The 23,966-nt window shown below is 51.3% G+C and overlaps 2 protein-coding genes across 8 annotated transcripts in view; one reads left to right on the top strand and one right to left on the bottom strand.

Moving 5' to 3' along the window:
- Positions 1-23,966, bottom strand: part of KIF2C (kinesin family member 2C) — a 425,302-nt gene that overhangs the window by 245,696 nt on the left and 155,640 nt on the right. The gene's annotated exons all lie outside the window — the stretch shown is intronic.
- Positions 1-23,966, top strand: part of RNF220 (ring finger protein 220) — a 226,962-nt gene that overhangs the window by 69,866 nt on the left and 133,130 nt on the right. For 5 of the 7 annotated variants that reach the window (XM_068199108.1, XM_068199109.1, XM_068199110.1 and 2 more), the window contains exon 2: positions 14,178-14,252. The exons of the other annotated variants lie outside the window; for them this stretch is intronic. In XM_068199108.1, the coding sequence (XP_068055209.1) occupies positions 14,178-14,252 (75 nt within the window). The remainder of the gene's footprint in view (positions 1-14,177; positions 14,253-23,966) is intronic. 7 annotated transcript variants of the gene reach the window in all.

Below are 23,966 nucleotides of genomic sequence, written 5' to 3' on the forward strand. Positions count from 1 at the left end.
TTAACTGTGTGTCTTTGCAGCCCCAAGGGAGAAGCCTCACCCATCCTAGGACTGCCAGGCACTTGCACACCAATGAGAGACTTCCCCAGCCTGAAGAGCTGGCTGTCTTGTTAAATCTCTGTCCCCATCCACTTTGCACAGGAGCTTCCACACAGGGAAGAGCCCAGGGCTACACGGGGAGGCTGTGATAGAGGTGGGAGTTCAGCTGAGTCTCTGATCTGTAGCCTTGTGCTTCATCATAAGTCCAGCCTGTTCTTGGATTAGGGCTTGTAAAAGGCTTGTGGCTGCTGCTGATGAGAGGAGGGTGAAGGCTCTGGGGTTTTTATTTGCAATTGCTGAAGTAGAACCTTGTCTGTGTCCATGAGCTACGTCAGGGCCACTCATCAGCCTGTCCTGCCTTTGCTTTCTGAACTGGATATCTCCATCCTGCCCAGGCAGTGTCCCCTCCCCTCTTTCCCCCAGCCTGGGTTAAATATAGCAGCTAACTTTGGTGGTGATTAGTAATAAAATTTTAACAAGCATCCATATGAACGTCGTTCTGTCACTTTTATGAGGCCATTTACAGCAGGGAGATATAAGAGCACCTTAAATCTCCCCCTAACAGGAGGGGTCATGTCAGAAGGGTGAGAAGCAGAGGGCCCAATGTCCTGTGTCACCTTCCTGGTGGCGCTAAAGGTACTCCTTGTCCCCACGATGGCACAGGTGGCTCCCCTTTGTGGAGATGGTTTTGGCTTAACCAATCTCTTTCTGCACCAGTGGGTGGAAAAGCGCAGAGATGCTGTAGGCTTTGCCCACAGGCACTGCCCATCTGCAGAGGAGCACAGCACACGGATTTTGCTGGAGCTGGGGACAGGCACGGTGGCATGAGGTTAGCTCAGGCCCTGTGGCAGGGCAGAGGCCTCAGTTTTAATGCACTGCACTTAAAAAAATAAACTTCAGTAGGAAAAAGTGTTCACATCAACCATTTTCCATTCACCTCCCAAGAGAGCTAACTGCAAAATGTGGAATGAATGGTTCCTGTCTCTTTGCCCAAGCCTAAATTTGAGGCCTGTCTCTACTCTGACACTGCCCACCTTTCTAAAGAAAGGCTTGTAAAAGCCATACACCCTTCCTTGTTTCCGATCCGTTTGGCTGCACACCAAGGGCAGGGTTTGCTCCTGCTTCCAGCAGTGTGGATCTGCCCCGTCCTCAGCCACGTCACAGCCTGCGTAAGCAGGATTGGATTCAGTCCCTGCTCAGCAATATATGTGTGAGCAGCTGAAGGGATTCTTTCCAGGAGAACAGTAGAGGGAATAAGTCTTTGTGGTTCCCATGTAGTTACCATACCAGCTCTGCTATTTTCTGTTGACTTAATTTGTGTCCCTGAAAGCTTTCTGCCACTGGTGTTGCTCAGGATGGCAGCTGTATCAGGTTAGGACAGATCCCAGGACTGGCCAGGCTCTGGGCAGAGCACCAGGGACAAGCACAGTTTCTGAGCAGTGATCCAGCCAGCAAATTCAGGATATGAGATGGCACAGCTGGTATTTCATGCTGGAAAGCTCCTTCTGCCCCAGGTGGGAGGCAGCGGCAAATTTCTGCACCTATTGAAATCTCCATGCACCCAGAGGAGGGCAGAGGGGACCCAGAACAGGGAGAGATGCCGTGCCATCCCCAGAGTCACAGAACACTTTGAGTGATGGCAAACCTCAAAATAGACCCCTTCTGTCCTGATAGCCATCAAACCACATGGCTTCACAACTGCTCTGTGACACTTTTCGACTGGGTGCTCTACTTCCTGTGCCAGCAGCACCGGGTCAAACACAGCTTCACCAAAAGTTTTAATATTAAGAAAAACACTGAGACTTGTGGTCTGAGTTACGAGTGGAAGTTTAGGTTCGTTCCTTTTTCTAGTTTTGTTTCTTCAAAAAAAAAAAGGAAACACACCTTTGAGTTAGTGAAATCAGAAAATAAGGAAGCAAAATGTTTCCAAAAGAAGGTCTTGCTTGTTGTGAGCATTGCCTGGTCATTATTATTTTTTAGTGTAAATGGTAATGTCTATACATATACATTAGTTACATAAAGACACCTGATATACACTACCCAAGCACTAACTGTGCAAGGAACATATAAATACCACCTGTGCAAAGGCAAGGGAGCAGAGGAGGGAGCAGATGCCTTGTTCTGGGTTGAGAGCTGGAGCTACAATTTGCTGATGCTAACTTGCTTCTTTCCAAGGAGGTGAAATAGAGCATCCAGCAATCTAACCTATTTTTTACATAACAAAAATATTATATCAGTGATATCGTGGCCAATAATAAGAGGAAAAGGTTGGTGTAGATTATTATGATTTTCTGGTGAGGAGGGCAGAAGCCAATAGGTAGCTAAATCAGACTATATTTTTTCTCAGAAAAAGTGAGTTTTCCATGTTCAAAAATTTCATTTTGGAGATTTATAGCATACAGTGGCCCTCTGGTTTTGACTAAGTGGGAAAGTCATTCCACTCTGGTGCTGTTTCCTATGAAAAGCAAGGCTGTGAGAGCCAGCAGCCCAAGCAGACAGCATCTTCCGGACTCTCCCTGTGCTGCTTGCAGGCCACAGGGTAAGCAGGGATAAGAGCACAAGACAGCTGCTGGCAGCTTTTGGGTGAGAGGAGGCAGTGGCTGCTGCCAAGCCAAGATGATGTTGGCACTGCCTGTGCTTGGCAGCAGCAGGATGACCCCATGTCTTGCTCCCACAGCGCTCTGTTGAGTTTCACTTGGAGCCCAGGCTCCCTCTAGGCTGGTATTTGGGTGTTTTTCCTGATTGCTTCCTTGGGTCAGATGAGACATCTGTATTCCTGGGAGCAGGAAGGACCCAATGCTCCCTCTATGCATCACTTCACACTGCTAGTGAGCGAGCCTTGGTACCTCAGATGAGGTTAGTGAGCCGGGATGTCCCACGCATCCTTGGTGCTGTAAATTACATTCTTCATCCTCTGCACACCCACGGATGTGCCACATGTTCACTGTGCGTGTCAGTGCAGTCATTGATAAAGATTGGGATTCTGGGATCACCACAGTGACCTGTTTTCAGGGGCAAGTTGCCTGAGCTTGGCAGAAGAAGGAACCTCAAGGCCCCTAATAGATCAGGGAGGCAGGAGATGATGCTGAGGGAAAGTGAGCTTGTGGATGGTGGGATGCAGGGGTAGCCCTGCTCCATGGGGTTAGAACCTACTCCAGCAGGAGGTCAAAAAGGCAAAGTTTCTTGGGAGGTGAATTATCAGTGGGAGCAATACCGTCAGGTCAAGCACATCGGTGCTGGGGTAATACAGTTAAGGTGCAGAGCCTTGGAGGGAGCCCGGCTGAGGAGTGCAGCATTAAAGCAATGAGCCCAGCTTAATCTGCCCCAAGTGAGGGCAGTGGGGTCTTTAATATTGTGTCAGGCTCGCAGGCCCTTGTTGGCGGGTTATTCTTCACGGCAGCTAATGCCACTGGGCTAACTGAATTAGCCCCTCCTTCCGCGGGGTGAGCGTGGGGTTGCCGGGAGGGCGATCGTGCCTCGCAGCTGCAGGGAGAGCAAGTGATGGCCTGGAAATTCAATCAGGTGAGGAGCCATTGCCATCCCCGAAGGACAGGGAGCAGCCCGACTGGGGAGGAGAGCCCAGACGGGAATGCCAGTGACTGGCTCCATGCAGTCCCTGGGCAGGGAGGTCCCTCCAGGGATTGCTCCCTGCTCCGGATGGCATGGAGTGCTGTCCTGCAGTCTGCTGCTCTGCATCCATCAACCTTCTGGGGGTGTCTCAGTGGAGACCTCATCCATACCTATGTGCACATTTCCAACTTGCTCATGGCTAGGGGCCATATTCCCTTGCACATCCACAGGGAAGCATGGCACAGGGACGTGCTGGGTGGGACATGCAGTGTGTCTCCATTCAAGATGGGCATCCCTGGGGTCCATCCACCAGCAAATTTGAAGCATTTCTCTTTGACAGGAGGTGAGGGTTGACCAGATGGCCTGGCCCAAGGAACTGGCAAGTGAGCCTTCTTTCTGTCTTTGCTGTTGGGATGAGGTGCTCCCCAAACAAGCCTCAATGAGTGATTACATGAGCCTCTTTATAAAGCCCTGAGGGAAGTGCACCTAAGGAGGACAGCTAAGGCCCTAGGTACAGCAATGGCCTATCAGGAGTCCCCCACCAGGACTAATTTTCTGTCCTTAACAAATAGAAGGAAAAAAAAGAAACTGAGCCTTGTAGGCATTTGCTTGTTGTCTTCCAAACCTGTCGCTGCTTTTTTTGTCTCCCTGTCCCAGCAATGGCCTTCTTCTTCTCACGTAATTACAAGCACACTCCTGGCAAATCCTGTAGCACACCCTGAGTGGGTGATGGTGGTCCTGTCCAGAACTGCCTGGATGGTGCTGAGCTCACCTGTGTGCCTGGGGTCCAGGACAGTTTGCACCCAGGTGGTGGCACTTTGTCAGCCCCAAAGGCATGAGTGACTGGCAGAGGCCACAGAGAATGCTGTGGTCTCAGGGACTGGGACAGCAGAGCCATGGCAGAGGATTGCTCCCTTCCCATAGGACAGGGTGTCTTGCCCCACCACACCAACCCTTTCTGCGCTGAAGCCCCTGTCCCTTTGTCCCTGCTGCCAAGGCAAACAGAGTCTCCTTTGCTTTCCCAGATGCCCCTTTGATCTTCAAACCTGCCCCATCTCTCTCTATCCCCCCTTCCCTCACATTATTATTAATGGAGGCTTTGGCTGCCTTTAAATAGTCATATCTCTCAGACAAGCTCATGTCAGCCATAAATTTTACAGTAATGATGATTTTCTAAGTGGGTTGACTGGAGCTATTTCCGCTTCAGCCTCAAGTTACTGCACATGTTCCCCCCCCAGGGTCTGGCAGCCTCATTTGTTGTCCCCCTAATTGTCATTTCTCCCGTACTCACTTGGGCAGAAGCTGGAAGGAAAACTGACTCTGCTGCTGGCCCTGGCCTTCTTGGTTTTCCCACCTGGGAGGGGGTTCTGGAGGAGGGGAGGGAGCTGCAGGGGTGAGACAGCACTGGCTGCCTCTAACACAGGCAGGGCAAGTGGCTGCAGAATCCCACCATGTGGATGCCCTTACTTCTCTCTGCTCTCCCCCAGCTGAGTGAAACCAGCCCCAATGTGTGAAAGCTGTAATTGCAGATAATCCCCCTGCAGTGTGCATGGTTTGAATTTGGCAGAGCAGGAATGTGGAATGGAGAAGGGGAATTACTGCCCAAACGTGCTGCAGGGCCAACATCTGCACGAGTCATCAGTGCACATCTGGCTGCAGCAGCCTGTGCTTGTAGCCCAGCCAGTCACTTTTTAGCCCATTGGGTCTGTCTCAAGCTCCCACTTAAGGGCAGGATATGGACACACTGGTACTGGGAACCTTAGATTGTTGGAGGAATTAGTCCCTTCACCTGCTATTGCTGCTGATCTTGAGTGGTTACTCACACTTAGTGACTTAGTTTTTCTATTTGTAAAATAGATTTAGGCTGTCTGAAGTGCCATACTCAAGGGTACCCATCTCTAGCTCTTCTGGAGAGAAGAGCATCTGTGCCACCCTCTTCCAGGTTTGCCTAAGGCTGGCACTGCTTTACAACACCCCCAGTGAGATGCTGGAGCAAAGGGATTCCTGCCTCCACGTACAGCTGAGATCAATGAGGTGGGGGTCGCTGCTTACTTTTTGTTTCTCTTGAGCATGATCTCAAGAGACAGCAAGCTTTCTGAAGCATTTCTGTCTTGCAGAATCTGGCTTTTGAGAGGGAAGAAGCAAAGAAGGATGGGCGAAGTAGGCCTCAAATGTTGTCAGTACCAGAGGGTCTTTGTTGTCTCCAGGTGCCCTGAACCCCAGTGATCTGTTTACACTGGATAAGGATGGAAAGCCTCCATCACACTGACAAGATGTACTCTTGGTAATTCCTTGCATTTTTTGTCTGTGGCTGGCAAGCTTGTCCTGTGCTCTAGGAAGGTTGCTGGAACCAAGGAGGAAGCAAAAAGGGTGGGCGACATGGAATGGCTCAGGGCACAGACAGAGGCTGAGGTCTTGGTGAAGGGAAGGTATTTTATCCAATGCCTGTTTTCTGTGCCTGGGCTTGATCTCATCTCCAGTGAGAGGGAGGTCAGAGAGACAGGCAGGCAGCTGATCCACCCATGGCTGTTCTCTGGGTGAGGGCTGGTCCTGGAGAGCACTCTGTCTCATCCTGATTGTCTCAAGCCTGCTCTGTCTCCTTGACAGAAAAGACCTGCTGAACTCTCTCATCCCGACCCTTCATCTCTGAGGTTTTGTAGGGAATGTGCATTATCAGGGAGTAAATCCTTGCTGCCAGAGAGCCACAATGCACTTGGGGGCTTTAAGCAGCAAGTGTGTGTTGTGCATCTCCTTACAAATACGGCTGAGCACCCTCCCTCATAAGGAGCCTGCTTGGGACTGACCCAGAAGCAAAAGCACCTTTTGTTGAGCTGCTTACACCCCTCCCTGCTCTCCCAGCCCTCAGGAAAGCAGCCTGACCTCGTTCAGTGAGACAGCAAACGCGACCTCCTCCCAGGCAGGCACGAATTCCCAGATAACCCCCCGGCTTTCTGAGGGCAGTGCAGGTTTCAGAAGCATTGTCTCTTTGGAAATTAATTTTCCTGTCGATTTCCTTATTTCTCTTAATTGATGAGGGGCAAGTCTTAGGCGTGCTGCCAGCGGCACCAGCCACAGCCTCCTGTAGGTATCAGTAGAGCCAAAAGCACTAGCGCCGAGGGTTGGGGAGTGTAATGAACTCTCAGAGGACTCGTTGCATCTCAGCCCATGCTCTAGATTAGCTGAGGAATCATCTGGCCCAGCTATTAACTGTCCCATTTAACATCATAAATTATTAACCTAATTTTGAGGAGGGTTGGTGACGGATCACGCTGATTTTGTCCGCTGTTCTGCAGCCTCTCGCACAGCCTACTGGTGTGGAGTAAGCCACGGGCAGGGCCTGAGGGTCTGGGGCTCCAGAGAAGGGGAGAGACAGGGCAGCACAGTCAGCTGGCTGCAGAAGGACCTCTAGCTCTTCTTCCAGTCCAGTGGAGAGCTCAGGGAGAAGCCTGAGCAGGGGGAATCCCCCACTTTGTAAGAGCTGCCCTGGGGTGGAGCAAAGCCACCCGCTCCTCAACACATCTGCACTCGTGTGGGGCACGTCTGCACCCCTGTGCATGGATGTCCAGGACCTCTATCCCTTGCTGGGTGCTAGTATGTGCTGGCCACTCTCAGTGGAAGTCCTTACCAGAGGCATTTTTTAGCTAGCTGAAGCTCTTTAGTTCATATGGCAAAGGCCTGGAGTCAGGAGTTTTTCTTCCTATGCTTGTTGTATACTAGAACTTGTTTGAAAAGTTTCCTTCCTGGGAAAAGTTTTAAATAAAATTGTGGGGGAAAATGGATTCTTTGCTATGAAAGTTTTAAACCTTTCAGAAGGTTTTTTAAAGCCAATTGAAGTGTAATGAAAATTTAAGGGATACCATCCTTTACCTTTAAGGGAGACTATACCTTTGTCTTTCTTTGAAAAGAGAGATGTGTGCAGGAAGAAGGGGCTGAGAGTTGCCAGCATTCAAACCAGCATTTCTTTTAATTGAGTGGAAAAATTTTGAAATAGTTTGGTATGTTGAAAAAAACATACAAACCTGAAGGAGAGCAAGCTCTGAAATCCTTGTAAAATGCCTCTTTCATTCTGGGTCACCAAAAGGACTTTTTGTTTTCCTGCAAGCAGCTGTGCTGCTTGGTGCTGCCTGTCTGTGGTGTGCGAGCGCATGGCCCTGGGCTGGCCTTGTGTGTGTCCCCAGGTTCTGTCCCACAGAGGGGAGGGGGGTGGCATTTGGAAGTCAGCATTGCCCCCAGTCTCACCCCGCTTCAAGGCTGCAAAAGATTCAGTGGCTGTAGGACCAAGCATCGCTGCCACACATCTCCGCACATGGAGGTGCTTGGGGGTCAGGATTAGCAGGCTGAATTGACGGTAAAACACACCCCAAAAAAATCCCTGAACAAAAGCACAAAGAAGAGCTTTTGGTTATGGTGAGAACATGGAAAAGTGTCAGAGTCTGTATTAAATTCACAAGAGCCTGTACCACTAATCTGCTCATCCCTGAGTACCCACCTAGTAACCACAATTCCCTGTGGCTCATTGTGTGCTTCCTGCCACTGTTTCCTTTAAACAGTGAAACAGGGAGTCATGAATTTGCAGACTCACAGCATTGGTGCTCTCATACTCCCTATACTTGATGTCAGGCTTTACACACGTAGAATAGAGGAGGAAATCGCCTTTGCCAGAGGCCCAAACCTCGTGCACGTGCAGTACAGACCCACACAGGACTGATGGCCAGCACACGGATATAAAATACAGTGCCCTGCCATAAAACATGCACTGCTAGTCTATATATTTTGCAATCCCTTTAAAGATTTTTTTTCTTTAAACCCCTCACCCTAGCTCCCTCCCCATTCTCCCCCCAAAAAATTATTATAAAGAATTATTGCCATTAGTACGTCTTTCCCAGTGAAAGGAGAAAATCGCCTCATTCATAATTTATACCCTCAATTACTATTAATAAAGAAATATTTCAGCAGAAAATCGCCTGGGAAAATTACACGTAACATTGCATTAACATTCTATTTGAACATTTTCATCACATTTGTTATAGAGTTAATAAGAGGGATATGCTCCCCTGACTTCTTCATGAAATTATGGGCTGCCTATGATAGTTTAATCTTTTAGACTTTATATAATATATTCACTTTACTAATTGAGCTATCCAAGGAGCAGTTAGGGATGTTCTTAAACGTAGAAGACAAAGTAATCAGGGCCGTGACTTCCTGACAAGAAGATTTTCTTCCGGAGATGAGGAGCTGCACGTGTGAGGGGCACAGACGTACGTGTTTGTGTGCAGATGTGCCACTCCATTAGCCCTTCCCTTAATGTGCTGCCTGTATTTGGAAGTGAATATGAATGAGGGGTGGGGATGATTTTCTGACTTTTGAAATATTCCCCAAAATTCCATTTGTATTTCAGAGTGAAAGGGGTCTGGTGAACTTGAGCAAAGAAAGTATTATTTTGGGAATAGGAAATGCCCAGCATGGGAAGCTTCTCAGGAGCAGCACTTCATGTAGACAGGACTTTATGCTCAAATTCACCCCCACCCACAGTCATGCACAGGCGGTCTCCAAAACTCTGGACAGGGAGGTGGGCTGGGGTGTACAACCCCTCTTCTGCTCTTCCTGGAGCTTCTGCTTTACCATGTGATGCCAGTCAGGACACAAGAGTGCAGAAAGGCTTCCTCCCACCCAGGCTACAAATAAACCCAAAACTGGGCTGTAGGCAAGAAGTGAGGTAGGTGTGAGCAGTGAGAGTACTTGGAAGATGGACACAATGACAGTGCCAACATGGCATTGCTCTGGACAATCTGTCTCCAGAAAATGTAGCAACAGGAAGGTTTTGGTAACTTGCTCTTCTGCTTCTGTGCCTGCAGCAACTGCAGCTTTGGTCCAGACTCAGCTGATCCAGGACCCTTCCTTGCACAGATGCAGCATTGGGCACTGAGATTTGAGCCCCTCATTCAGTTTGGGAGCTGAACCCACGTCAGGGTCTCTGTGTGAGATTCTTCTTTCCCCTCCATATGCACACACTGGGCCCTTTATCACGACATGTGATCCAGGACTCCTGGCTTCAAGCAGGAGGCTTCCCAGGGCAACATCAGGAAGTGTTTTCCACCAGGTCTGTGTGAGAAAAGGCTGCATCATCAGAATGCTGGAGGTTGCTCACTCATTAAGCCTAGGTGGCTGTAGCCCCTAGCAGGTACAAAGAGGGATCCATCACTGCAGAGCAGTGGCCCTGCCACTGGGGCTGAGGTGAGCCTCTGTTCACTGCCCTGATAAAGGAGGCTGCAGTAGCACAAGATCAGCTGCTTCATTTCACATCCATGGGCCTCTCACATCCCCTCTGCATCCACTGACACCAGGCATGGACATGGAAAGGGTGACAGGGCAGAAGGTGGCACACAGGCTCCTAGGTGAGAGTTTTCAGTCACCCCTGAAACCACTCTTGTGACTCCCAGCCTCTCCAAACTTGTAGCCAATGCTGACAGCAAGACAAGGTTTAATGAAAACCTTTCATGTGTTGGGATTCATTAGCTGGAACTCATTAAACAACAAATAAGAGCCTGGATGTTGCCAATTGAGTCCTGCCAAAAGGAGCTCCTGCAGGTGAGGCAGCCTGGGATGGCAGGAGGCCCCCATACTGGAGGGCAGACAGGTGAGGTCCCATCACCCTGCAGCAGAGCAAGGCCAGTGCATACCAGCAGAGATGGGAATCAGTGTGGGAAGCATGCAAGGGGGGTTTGGCAGTAAGCACCCCTCCTCCAGCTCCCCAAGGTTAGTCTGTTCTCAAGGCCTTCAACCCATCATGTCTGTCCAGGCTCAGCTGTTCAGACTCCTGGAGTGACAACCCAGTTCTGTCATCCAGAAGAGGAGCTCAGCTCCTGCCAGCCTTGCCCTCCCAGGCCATGTGAGCCCATCAGGAAGAGGGGGATGGATGACTGACAGCAAGGAAAAAAAGTGACTGCAATGTAAGGTATGGAGAGCAGAGCATGCATGCATGGCTGCATGAGCCATGCAGCTCCTCTAAGGCTTTCACAGTGGAGCATGGCTGTTCCCAGCTGGCTTCACATGGAATGTGCTGCACTCTCATTGCTGAGCTTGCAAACAATGTTTTCCTGGGGTTGGTTTGCCACTGGCCAGCACTGATGGAGGCTGTAGCCACCTGGACCACCACAGAACTATGCTGGACAAGCAGCAGCCCATGCAAGCCCACATCTCCTCATTGCTTCCCGGATGGGCAGGGGGCCGCAGAGCTGCCATGTGTGCAAGTACATGGGGAGTGCAGGGAGTTGGGCATCTTTCCAGGGACCACATGGGCAGCCTAGGAACAGCAGAGGCCAAGGAAGGTGAGGCTTGAACTGTCCACCCCAGAGATGGCCACTGCCTGGCCCTGGGCAGGATGGACCATGCTGTAAACAGGACAAGGCTTGTAAACAGGGCTCCAGCTGGGACAAATTTGGCCCTTTGGGGTTGCAGCCCTGGCGCAGCAGGACACGGTGTCAGGGTATTGTCGAGAGGAGAGAGGGAGAAAGAAGCTGAATAAACAAACACAGCTTGTCCCTTTTTTTTTTTTTTTTTTTTTTTTTTTTTTTTTTTTTTTTTTTGTCCCAGCCGTACAATTGTTGTTTCAGCCGGACAATTGCCCTGCAGATTGAGGGAACAGGCTGGAGTTCAAGTGAATTTGGCTTCCAGTGCCTCCCTTTTCACATTGTGTTTTCACATTAGAATGCATCCTGGCATATATGGGGAGAATGCCCATACCTGTGTGTATGGGTAACTCTATGGATGCTCTGCTCACATCTTTGGGCTGGCCCACAGGGATAGAGGTTGCTTTGCATCCCTGGTGAGGCTGAGCAAGTTGGCATTGTCTATCATGCAGGACTTGGCCTTTCCTTATGCACCAGACTAACACTTGTGGGTGTCCAGCAGCACATGTGCAAGGTGATCTGTGCCCCACATGTATCTGTACGTGCCTCCATGAGTGGAGCAGCTCTGGAGGTGTCCCTCCACAGCAGAGGGACACTGTAGAGTTGAAAGTCTTTGCAGAACTTTAGAAACAGAGATCAGGACTCAAGTTCCTTTTCTGTTTTTCTGTCATAGGGTTTGGACAAGTTGTATTCCCTTGACAAAATCATCTGTGATCTCTGGAGCAAAAGGCATGGATCTTTTCTTCCAGTCCTGCTCTGTGAGGATCCAAGTCTTTTTCTAAAGGCCGTGTTTGGACACAGCCTAATTTTCACATCTTAATTTTATTTTTCTCACATCTTTCTCTGACACACACATACACACGCATGCTTCTATTGGAAAAACGATTTTAATACCCATGGCACATTGTCCTGGTGTGATATAAAATCCAATGACATGTGGCATTTGGAAAAGGTCACTTCCCCCATCAGGATTCATTATCCTACCTCATCCTGGGAAGCCATGGGGTTGCCCCCTCCTCTGCAGACCCCTTGCCCCCTCCCTGGCTACAGGAGGCAAGCAGGGAGAGGGGATGAGGCACTGGGTGGCTGTGCCATGGACCTTGGCAGTGTCAGGCAGTTTCTGCAGCGAGGGCTCTCGTTTCTCGTTTGATGTCCCTGCACTTCCTGGTGCCTTAATTTTCCTCCTGTCACACAGCAAGAGGACTTAAAGGGATGTGCTGCTGGAAAAGCTCTGGGGGGTGCATGGCACTGGGCTTTTGCTTGCCTCCCCCTGCTCACTGCTCCCTGTCTGTCGAGTCAGAGCTGGCACTTGTGAAGTCTTTACTCTGCCTGGTTTCGTAAGGGAAACACTCCCCTTCCCTGTTTCACTTGTCCAAATTTTTGGCTGGGTTGGCTGGGAAGTGTCTGTCTGTGTCAGTGCTCACTGCCACCTAGACAGAACTGAGAAGAGAAACTGGAGAACAGTGGAGAACACGAGGAAAGCCCAGCTCCTCACCAGCTTCCCCACCAAGCATGGGGATGCTCACAGCAGGGCAGGAGTGACAAGCTCTCCTGGCATTCTTGCATGGTTTTGCCTTTCCTTGGACTTATTTCTGCTCAATCTTTCCCAGGACCATTTTTGTCTAAGCTGTTTCCAGCCCATCCTGGAGGTATTCCCTGGAGGGCAGAAGGGTGTGGGTCAAACTTGCTGTGGAGGTTGTCTAGAGGTTCTTGGGGGATGCAGCCCCTTGCAGAGCCGAGCATGGACTGCTCCCCATGGGCTGTTCCATGGGAATGGAACTGGGAGCCAGGACTTTTCCACTTGTTCACTAACATCACCGTGGGGCACCTTGGCCAAGTTGTAACCCTGTATCCCACCTAGAAGGGAGGGGAGAGGTGACGGTGGATGCAATGGGCTCCAGGCTTAGTGAGAAGGGCAGGAGGAGGGAAACAGGAGCAGTTTTTACTGGGGGCAGAAGGATTATATTTGCAGCAGGGAGTGGGGTTTAATGCTTGATGAAGACGACTTCTCAGAGTGCTGAGGGTGATGGTGACTGGAGGCCCTTCCTACCATATAAACACCAATGAGTTATGGGTACCCCAGCCTCTAATTACACAGTCAGCCCCAAATAGGCTGTGTCTAACAAGGCTGACAGACTAATATCTCAAGAGCCCTTAATGTGTTATCATCTCTTGCTGTATGACCTCATATTTATAACTGCTCTGGTGGGAGGTTGAGAAATGTCCTTCTCTTCCCCAAGCCCCCTCCCCAACTTTCTCCCCCCCCCCCCCCCCCAGAGCAGCAGCTCTTCAGCCTCATCTGTTAGGATCAGGAGGAGAGAGGCGACTTCTTTCCATCCATCATCAGAGGAGTTCACGCTATTAGATGATTAAAGACATTTTTTATAATATTTGGAAGAGGCTTTGAAATGTGTGATTAATGCCTGCTTAACCCTTGCTTGGCTGGGATGGCATGGTGGGGAGGCAGGTGCATCCCAGGGCAGGACTCTCTGGGCATCTCAGCGGTCACCCAGCTGTTGGGCACCCCAGGCCCTGACAAGGTGTGATTCATGAGCGTGGGGCACCTGCAGGAAGCTCTGGCCTCCAGGCAGTTCCTAATGCACCCGGAGACTTTGTGGTTTCTGAGGCTGCAACGGTTGGGGCAGAAGGAAGCCCTGTGTGCCCCTTCTCCAACACTTCCACAAGAGGCCCCAGGGCTGTGCCAGTCCAGGTCTGCAAGCTGAACCATTCCACACTGATGCTGTGGGTTTCAAGGAAGGGCAAGGAGAGGGGGTGAACAACCCATGCCCATTCCCAACTGGCCTGAGCTGGTGGAGTGCTTGCTTTCCGAATTTCCTGTTCTTTTTACTCTGCTGCTCCAGATGAAGTCTCTCACAAAAAATCGTTGGCATCTTAGATGCTCCTGTAGGATTCACCTTCAGGGTGTTGCAACCTTGCTCCAAGTTTGCCATAAGGACCCATGGGGCTAGTGGACACATTCACACTAAAATTGGTGTCAGCATTGACTTGTACCTGCCAAAGGCCAAATTACAGGTGTTCCCTGATGTTAGTTCCCTTGGGGGAGTGGAAATTTGGCCTCAGATTGGGGAAGTATGCCCATCTCCTTTGATCATAGGCACAATGTTTCATAATCTCAATTTCTTGTCAATTGATTGCCAGATAGAAGCGACAACCAAAGAGGGCCCCAGGCGTCTGCAACTGCCACTCATCGTATGATTTTAACTCTCCCCCTCTGTAAGTTTGCATTATTTTCTTCTTCTTGTTGTTGTTATCTAAAGAAATCTCCTTTCTCTCTCCCTCCAAAAAGCCTCCTAGAAATTTGAACACCCTTGTTGATTTGGTATTCAGTGTATAAATAGCTAAGAAGGGTTAATGCATGATTAATAGGTGTTTTATTAAAATGGTTACTCTGTCATTATAGAGTCAAAAGGATCAATAGATTTCTTATAATCATGGCTTAAAGTCATCTTTAGCACCAATGCTTATGTGTTTAAAACCCTAAACAGGGCATTTAGAGGACCTGCGGTGGGGGGTCTCCTGTTAACTCCTTCCAACTCTTTTGTCACCTGAAGTGTGACTATTCAGATGGAGAAAAGTCAACAGCGGGCTGCATATTCTCTTATGGTTACTATCCGCCTTATTATTGATGGGTATTAAAATTGTCGCACCTGAGAGACAGAAAAGGGAAATGGAAAGCAGGAGAAAGTGGGGATGCAGCTGGATAAATGCTCTTTGTTATAACAGTCAGCAGCACCTGAGTGGAGCAAGGCTGGGACATGGCCAGGCTGTCTCTGATCCATTAGGTGCCTCTGCAAAGCAGCAAACGTTGGCCAAGCATCACCCATCACAGCCTGGCTCCTTTTCTAAGTTGCACTGCCTCTACACCAGGGTAAGGTGGGGGGATTCCAGTCTTGCACAGAGGTGAAGTCATGTGCCTGGTGTGAGGCAGTGTGGCAGTGGCCAGTGCCCAATGCCACCCGAGTCACCTCAGCCCCAGGGTGTGCTTTTCCAGCAGCTGGATGATGGTGGGTCTGGTTGGCCCAGCGCTTTGGGATGTCTGTTCCAAGCTGCTGTTTGGTAACTCCAGGAACACCGTGACAAATCCCAGAGATGCCAAGCTGCTGACCCCCAGCACGAGGTCTCTGCAGGCGGAGGTGCTGTTTAGACAGGCTGACACGGGAGCATCTGAGCCAGCCCAGGCAGGGGGAGTGCAGCGCTCCTCTGCCCCCTCACTGCCCCACACAGCATCCTCTCCTCCAGCAGAGGAGAGATCCAGAGGTCATGCAGGGGGTCTGTGGTGCAGCCTGGACAGCAATGCAAGAGCAACTGGCACTGTTTCCTGAGTGATTCCTGAGTATTTCCTGAGTGATTTTGGCAGCTTTAGCTGTAGATGTTGTCTACACCACTCATGCAATGGAGACCTAGATCTGCTGCCTAGGGAGCAAAGCAGATGTTGGTGTGCTGGGACTAGTCCTGGTGGCCTGAAACCCCTCCCTGTGCCTCCATTTCTCCCTCCCAGGTGCATTTGTGCCACTTCTGTGCAGCCCCTGACACCACCCCTGGCCAAGGTTGGAGACTCTCACTCAGAGGCTGCTGGGATCTGGTGCTCTCTGATGATTTGGCCATGCAGAGTTACTCTGCTGCAGCCCCCCTCCTTCACTCCCTTGCCCTGCATGAGGGCTCAGCCCCACTCCTCACCAGCTCTGCTCCCTGCCCAGCCCCACAGCCCAGGCCAGCCAGCTGGATTCAAACCAGTCAAGGTGACATAAAGGCAAGGTCATCCTGTTACTTTCCCTTTCTCTTCCCTGCCTCTCCTGCACTCAGCTGCTTCAGGCTGGCTTGAACAGCTCCCACCTCACAAGAAATCCCAAGTTTATCCCATCCAGCTGGCAGGTGTGTACCTGCCACAGGGATCTCAGCCTGCTGGAGGATATTGCTGCCTCCACTTTCCACCCCCACCAGTGCTCTGTGTGAGGCTGGGCAGAGATTTTCCAGACTGTCTGCATCCAGCCCTCTCCATCCCTGTCTCATTGCTCATTTCTGGGCTATTATGTTCGACAGGGAGAATTTGTTTCTGTCTGGAGCAGATCCTCAGACAGTCTCAAATCTCTGAGGATTTATCATATTGAGCTTTTGTTTGTGGGTCTCCTGGACCCTCTGCCCCACAGCCAAGCCCAGATATTTCTCTGTCTCCTCCATGGAGCCTGGTGGCCCCCAGGAGCACTGACCCTTCTCTTCCCCAGTGGATGTCCAGTCATGCAGCTTCCCCACACCCTGGTCACGCACATGCATGCAAAGGCTGCTGCTGGGGACAGGATGCTGCAGGCACAGAAGCAGGGGACATGTCCATCTTAACCTGCCAGAAAGTTGTGGCCATGGCTTTTTCAGGCTTTGCTTTCCAGGCCTGCCAAGGGAGGTGGCCCAAGGCGGAGCACACTGGGCTCCCAGCACAGGAATCTCCTGGGATACTGAGATCATGTTCAGCCCATCCTGGGACTGGTGGGGGAAGCCTGGGCTTGTCCCCTTGCAGCCCCCAAATTGCATCCCTGCTTGCCTCCCTGCTCCACAGCAGCTAAACAGGTGGGAGGGCTGGGCACAAGCAAGGTGTGACCCCCCCTCCCCTTGCTTGTCTCAGGGGCCAGCAGGGACATACCCTCATGTCTAGTACAGCTGAAACATCAGCAGCCACCTGTTCTGAGTGACAAAAGGGTGACAGTGGGGCAACTCTTCATCTAAGCAGATGTTCAGCTGCCCTGTGACCAGGTTGGGGAGTTTGGGGTCCCTCCCAACAGGTTCAGGTCTATTAGGACAGAGCTATTGACTAGCACAGTCAGCACCTGGGGTTGTGTTTCCAATCACTACTGCTGTGTTAGATGGGACCCTTCTTGTCACCAGCGCCCCGCTCACTTTCATCCTGTCGCAGAGGCCACTGTGTCAGTGACAGAAAGCTGATCTGGAGGGCAGTGGAGTGTGACCGAGAAGGAAAGGGGTGCAGGGCTGGTCCACCGAAGCACCGCCCCTGCAGCCCCATCCCCTCCCTGGCTGCCCACATTCCTCTGCAGCAACGCCAGGAAGGGGGGGAACCAACCTTTGGCATGTTTATTGACACTCCCTGAGTTCATACTGCGACTCTACAATCTTTCCCTGAGATTATTAAGAATTAATTGATCACTTTTATATTCCCCCCGATACCCGGTGCTGCTTTGCGACAGGCGGCAGGAGGAGGGAAGGGAGGCGGGAGGAGGGTGGGGTGTGTGTAAAAAACACACTGATAAATGTTAATTACTCTTTTACAGCCCTTGTCAAATTCCAGAGCAAGTCGTAAATTCATTAAACTCTAACGGATTAAGCACATGCAGCTTATTTAGTTGCCATAAACAAGCTCATTTGGATGTTGATTTCCCCCTTTTTATTGCTGCAGCAGAAAAGAGGAAAAAAATCAGACGAGGGAAGCAGTTGGTGGTTACGAGGGAGTCAGAAAAGTTTGGATTTATTTCATATCTTGTTTCCTTGCTCTGTGGCAGCTCTTTGTAGTGTATCAGCCCTTGGGTTGTGCCATCGTCATTCCAGGGAGTCTGGCCATCCCAGGAGCCGTGTCCACACACCAAGCAGCATGGGCAGCCCTGGAATGGGAGGGCTATGTTATACAATGCTGCTTTTACAATGCCGAGGCTCTTAAAGACCCAAGCAAGACCTGGATGAGCAGAGATGGGATTCTTGAAGACCTTTCAGTGATGTTTTAGGTTGTGATTGCTGCTCTGCTCTCCTCTCCACCATGCTGAGAGGTCTCCAAGGGTAAGTTGTCTCCAGCAAGGCTCATCCAAGGCTCTGGGATGCAGGAGTCTGCTCTCAGCCACTCTACAAAGGACTGTGCAGACCGAGTTAGCATAGAAGCAGCTCTGCTCATTCTGGAATGTTTCAGCTCATTGAATGCTATCCCCAGAGTGCTGGCTGTGCCCACGTGAGTGAGATGACCCCTATCAAACTCAGCAAAAAGACAGAAGAGACAGGAAAGGGAAGTTATGCTGTTAGACAGGGACATGGTGCCTTTGGCTGCTCTGAACATAAGAACGTGGCCCAAGGTCTGCCAACACACCCAGTGAGCGTGCCATCCTCTGCTTGCCTGTGTTAATAATCCAGGCTGACCTCCTGAGCTGTGGGAGCAGTGGAAGGAGAATGAAAGGAGGGTCATGGAGATTAATTAATACTCAGGACTCTAATTACAAGTTTCTTCAATGCTGGACTTCGAATGAGGAACAGGCTCCAAGGCAGCCCTGAGTCCTGCTGCCCCTCAGCTGGCCCTGCTGAAATACCTCCTGCTGCCTTGCAGGAGTAGTTTTACTGGGAAAGGGATAGCAATTAGGCCCTGGGCACCAACATCTCCCACTGCAGCTCCAGGGCTCCAGGCTGTGCCAAAAAGTTGCCACACTGCTGCTTAACTCTGTCTGTGCCTTGGGCTTAGTGTTGGAGACCTGCTGCCATCCTTAGCATGCCCAGCTCCCTGCCTTGGTCCAGTGGGACAAGAGCAGGAGGTGGCCTGGGAGACCAGAGGTCCTTGGTGGGTGTCACAGCCTGGCTTTGTGCAGTGGAGGATGCTCCACTGTGGTGCTCCAGGTGTGGTGCTGGCAGGAGCCATGGCACTGCTGGTTCTGTGGTGCTGGTCACCCATCTCCAGTAGTGCTGGCCCTGGGACACGGCTCTGCTTCTCCAGCCTCTCCCAGCCTCCGGCAAGGCTGTGCTCACCAGGAGCTGCAAGCAGCCGTGCACTGCAGGCAGCAGAGGGAACTCTCAACACCTCACTGGAGCGTGCTGCCGGGCTGCTGCCAGAAAAATTTCGGGCTTTTGCTTTGGAGTCCTCAGCAGCTCCTCACCCAAAGGAGGTGACCTGGCCACTGGAGGGGTGCTGACTTCCTCCCACCCCATTTTAGTCTATCTCTGAAATGGGTACACACCCAGAAGGTCTGAGCTGTGAGTACCTGCCTAACTGCACCAGCCCCGCTCCCTTCTGCATTTGCCTCTTGAGGGGCAGAGGGAAGGAGAGGAGCTGCCAAAGTGCTCAAATAGGGCAGTAAGGAGCTGCCAATATTCAGAGCCCCATTCCTAGCAGGCATTTCCCTCCCTCAGCCTTTGTATCAAGTACAATATGCACAGATGCATATTCCTAGCAGGCATTTCCCTCCCTCAGCCTTTGTATCAAGTACAATATGCACAGATGCCAGCAGAAGCATCCCTGCCCATCAGATCCCTTTGTGCTTTCCTGCTGTGTGAGGAGCCCTCCAGAGGTCCCCCTGTGGTTCTGAGCGCAGGCGGGGCATCCAGGGGTTAACGGAAGGAGTGTGTCCCATGCTAAGCAGTAGCTAACAGCCACCAGCTAATAACTTTATGGCTTCAAAGCAGGGCATTTATCATGCTGAAGTTTGTTTATGCACAAGTTATATAGCACATTATACCAGCACTGTGTTTGGCTGATAAATTCTCTGTGACAAGCAAGGCTACCAATGGGGACTCACCAAGTCCAAAAGACCAGTAGCTCTTTCCTGAACTCTGCTTTCTGAGATAAGGGTGTTTTTTCCCCTCTTTTGTTTTGCAAGGAGGAAAGCAAAAAAATTAGACAACCTATAAACTTGAAAAAAAAAAAGGAGACTTTTTTTGGATAAGTTGTCCAGTGCCATGATGCCCCAGTGGGGGCATAGGAGAAGGTTCTGATCTTAGTGAGGACCAGATGAGCTGTGTTGGCAAGTGATTCTTATGGACCCATGGCCTCACTGGGCATATACTGAGTGAGCACTGTCAGGCTCTGGGTGTCTCCAGGATCAGCCTATCTCAGTCCTGTTTGCATTCATGGAGGGTATTTTTTTTTTTTTTTTTTTTTTTGCAGAAGTATTAGAAGGTGCTCTGGCAGCTCTCTGGTTCTGCACAGTGTTTCTAAAATGAGCCATAATCATAGCATTCAGCACTGTTTTGAGGTTACACATGTGTGTGACTTGTTACTGCTTTGACACAAGTGCTGTGTTCCCCTGTACCCCTTGCTCTGGGTTCAGCTGCTTTAATCCCACTAATAATAATGACCTTCACATTTCTGGCTTGCTCTATCACAGGAGCCAAACCCACTTCGCAAACATTAACAAGCTCGGCCTCCCAACTCCATGCAAACATGATAGGTCAGGATTATTTTTCCTGCTGCAGTGATGGGGAAACTGAGGCATAAAGCAAGAAGCATGATGACCTGAACCCACGCAGAGGGGCACCCTTTGCTTTAACCAGTAGACCTCACTCTGCTCCAGTTTGGACCAGCGTAGGCTTTTGTAGGTCTCACCTCTGGAGCAAGACCTGGGGCTGGTGGGATGCAGTGGGACAAATCTTGATGCCAGGACCTACCTCTGGAGTGGCACTGAGGGCTCTTGAGGCAGAAGATGTTCCTCCTGCTGGGGAATGGGGGACACACTGTAGGGCTTGCAGTGTGCCAGCTCATCCCAGCCTTTCCTTGTGGAGCCCTGCCCACAGTGCTTGTCCCCCTGCCCTGCTGCAAAAGCCCCCACCATGATCCAGTGTCCAGTGCCTAGGCAGTGGGTATGGGAGTGCCCAGCTCCCTGTGTGAAATGTGCTCTGATGTGTGTCTGCAGGGGCTGCCCGGTGAGGGCATCTTGGTGCGTTTACCTGTGCACACACAGGTGTGCATGAGCACGGATCGATGAGTGCACCAGGTGCACCTCTGTCTCCAGTGCCATGTTAGGATCCATCCATGGCTGCCCATCCACATGGCTGTCCCCAGACATGTAGCCATCCCAGCCTGTGCACCTCCGGCTGCATCCCTGTTGCATCCCCAGCTGTGTACCTGTGCCGGCGTGCGCGGCCGTGGGTCTGCATCGGTGGCTGCGTGCAATGGCCCCTGCAGGCTGTAAATACTGGCAGTGTGGCGGGGAGGTTGAGCGGTTTATGGCTCAAGGTCAGGCCCGTGAATCATAAAAAGGTGTCGGAAGGAGCATTAACTCCTAGCCTTCGCTTGGTCTCTGTGTGGTTTCAGGCGGGGCCCCGAAGGCAGTGATTAAAGGGTGCACCTTCCCCTTCCAGTTTTACGGTAAAAGGAAAGCAGTAAATTAGAAGCCCACAGGCTGGGGCAGGCCAGGTCCCGCCAGCACAACAGCTAAGCAAGTACCTGCCGTGCGCCCCGAGACTCCGCCGCTGGCTCTGCACACCCCCCCAGCATAGCTCCCAAAGAGCCCCTTCCTGTGGCAGACCCTTTCCAAGGAGCAGAGTCCAGCCATGTGGTGGGCATGGCAAGGGACATCCCTCCATCCTTGCCCAGCAACAGTTTGGTGTGTCCGGGGCTGTTCATCCTGCTCACCCCATGGAACAGCAGCACCTCTTGCTCTGCACCTTTTTATGACTTTGGCTGTAATTAACTCCAGTGATAAATTTTTTTGAATCCAAATAGATATAATTAACATTTAATGCCCCTGTTTTCTTGTGAATTGTCAGGACTGTTAAGAGCTGAGTATTGATTGAAGAGGCATATGTTTCTGCTGCTGAGGTGGGACTGCTGAGACAGAGGTAGAGAGCCCTGATCAAATGGTTGGGTCCTGTCCCACATCTAGGCCTCAGGACAGTGAGTTGAGGCTGGGGAGAACCGGGGCAACATCCAGCACTGCAGGGCTGACACTGGCCCAGGGAAGCAGGGAGGAGAGGATGAAGGTTGTCTTATTTTTTCCCACCACTCAGCTATAGGTAGCCTCCAGCACTTCGGCCTTTGGTGAGCACTCAGTCATAGGCATTGCTGCCAGCATATGCTCTAAACTCACCATCTCCTGGAGAAGGGCTTTCAGGGACAGAGGTGTGAATACACCATGTTCCATTCTCATACCAGATCCTGCAGCTGACCCACCTTGCAGCTACCCTGGCACTCTGGCTCATAACCACCACCATCTGCCATGAGACATAGGAAAAAAAACACTTTCCCTGAGCTGCTGCTGTTGCAGCCAGTCCCGATAAGGCACTGTATGAAGGGCTGGGCCACTGCCAGACTGATTTCTCCCTGCTTCTGACAGGGCCAGTGCACATCAGCCCCAGGATCATTGCAGGTATTGCAGCCCTTCTGGCCCTGCTTTTCAGTGGGAAGGCTGGGGCTGGGCAGAATGAAGAATGCAGTCACATGCTGTGCCCCTGTCCCTGGGCTGGACTGAGCATTAGAAGTCCCTGAGGAGGAGAGGAAGGGAGCCTTGCAGCATGCCAGGAGAGAAAATATTCCTCCTTTCCCTTAAAAAAAAGTGCTTTTTCCCCTGGGGAATGGCATTGCGGAGCCCTGGAATTGATGCAGCTGCCAGAGGTGATGGATGGTGCCAGCTGATGGAGCAAAGCGGGTCAGCAGAGCAGAAACCAGCAGGCACAAAGAGAGAGCATCCCTGCTAACCAAGGCAGGCGGTGACACCCTGTGCCGGGGCTGGGCCCACAACAGCCCCCTCTCTGTTGGGCTGGAGAGTTGGCACAGCTGGAGTACCTGGGGTACCATCCTGCGATGCCCCCGGCTTCACCCCAACTGCACCCGCCAACAAGAAGGGCTTTTCTTCATCTCCACACAAGCCCTGATTGTTCAGATGCTTTCCCTGCTGCTGTCTTGTTCTTTTGCCCTTCCCAGAGATGGTTCTGGGAGGAAATGGAGGATTTGCAACATCTGCATGACCAGAGCTGCTGGGACTACAAGGTTTCAAAAGGAACTGAGAATTCTCATGTGATTCCAGACCAGGTTGTCTTGGTCCAATCAGCAGCCCCATTCCAGGACATCTCAGTTTCCTCAGCAGCTGTGCTATGGGGCTGTGCCAGCCCACAACCCACCCTATCTCAGTTTCCCCACCAGTGGCTGAGGTCCTGCTTCACCTTTGCAGGTGTGCAGCAAAGAGTGGGTGCATGTATTTGAGCCAAGGCACTCCTAAAAATTCAGGAGCTGCAGTGCCAACTGCCCAGGGCATTTGTGCTGCCAGGTCCTCTGCCTTCCCTCCTGGGAAGACAGGACTGTGCTGGGGAAATTGAAATGTGGAAGTCTGGGCTGGTGTATTGGAGGGCTCTCCAAGAAGGGATCTGGCCACCTTTTGACGCTGGTGGGAGGGACTAAGTTTTTCTAAATGGTGGAGGCAGTGGCTGCAGACAGAGATCAAAAGACAAGGCAGCTGTGTAAAATCAGCCCAAACATCACTGAAACTTGTGTGCAGTCTCTGTTTGCTCTGAGAGACACATAGAGAGCCTCTGGGTACAGGATGGGACAGCAGCTTGCAGGGATGCCAAGGGGATGCTGGCAATTTTGCTGTGACTGGGGCTTACAGAAACCCACTCCAGCCTAGAAGCCCCTTGCTCTGCCAGCAGGGTGTCTTCTCCCCCAAGCGTTGTCCCCATTAGCCACTCATGGGAATGCAGGATATGTCCCCCTCAGGTGGGTAGGATCATGGGAATGCAGGATATGTCCCCCTCAGGTGGGTAGGATCTGGAGGAGATCCAAACAAAGGCAGGCCACATTAAGCTGTAGAAAGGAAGAGCTCTTTGGAAGGCTGGAGACTCAGGACTGCAGGATGCTCCATCTCTCTTGTGGGGTCAGGAGGATCTTCACCTTGCTTTCACCCAAGCATAAGGAAGAGAAAAAGCTCCTGCCTCAGCTGGAAGGCCATACTTTTTGCTCAGATCCCCTTAGACAGAGGCTTACAGTGTCCTCCAGGGATGCGGAGCTGCATTGTCCCTCCTGCAGCCTGGGGATACTGAGCAGGTCTCCCCCAGATGTGTGTGAAGAAGGAGCCCAGGTGTCCTGGCTCTGATCCCATGCTCTGTCTCCAAGTGAGGGATGTGTCCTAGCTGAAGCTGCTAGGCTGAGGGATGTATCTCTGGAGGGATCTGAACCCTGAACTGTCATCTTTGCTCCCCAGCAAACCCAGCTGCTGAGTCCCTGAGTCCCTGTGCAGCGCCGAC

Source organism: Anomalospiza imberbis, chromosome 9 (assembly GCF_031753505.1).
Source record: "Anomalospiza imberbis isolate Cuckoo-Finch-1a 21T00152 chromosome 9, ASM3175350v1, whole genome shotgun sequence".
NCBI classification, from domain to species: Eukaryota; Metazoa; Chordata; class Aves; order Passeriformes; family Viduidae; genus Anomalospiza; species Anomalospiza imberbis.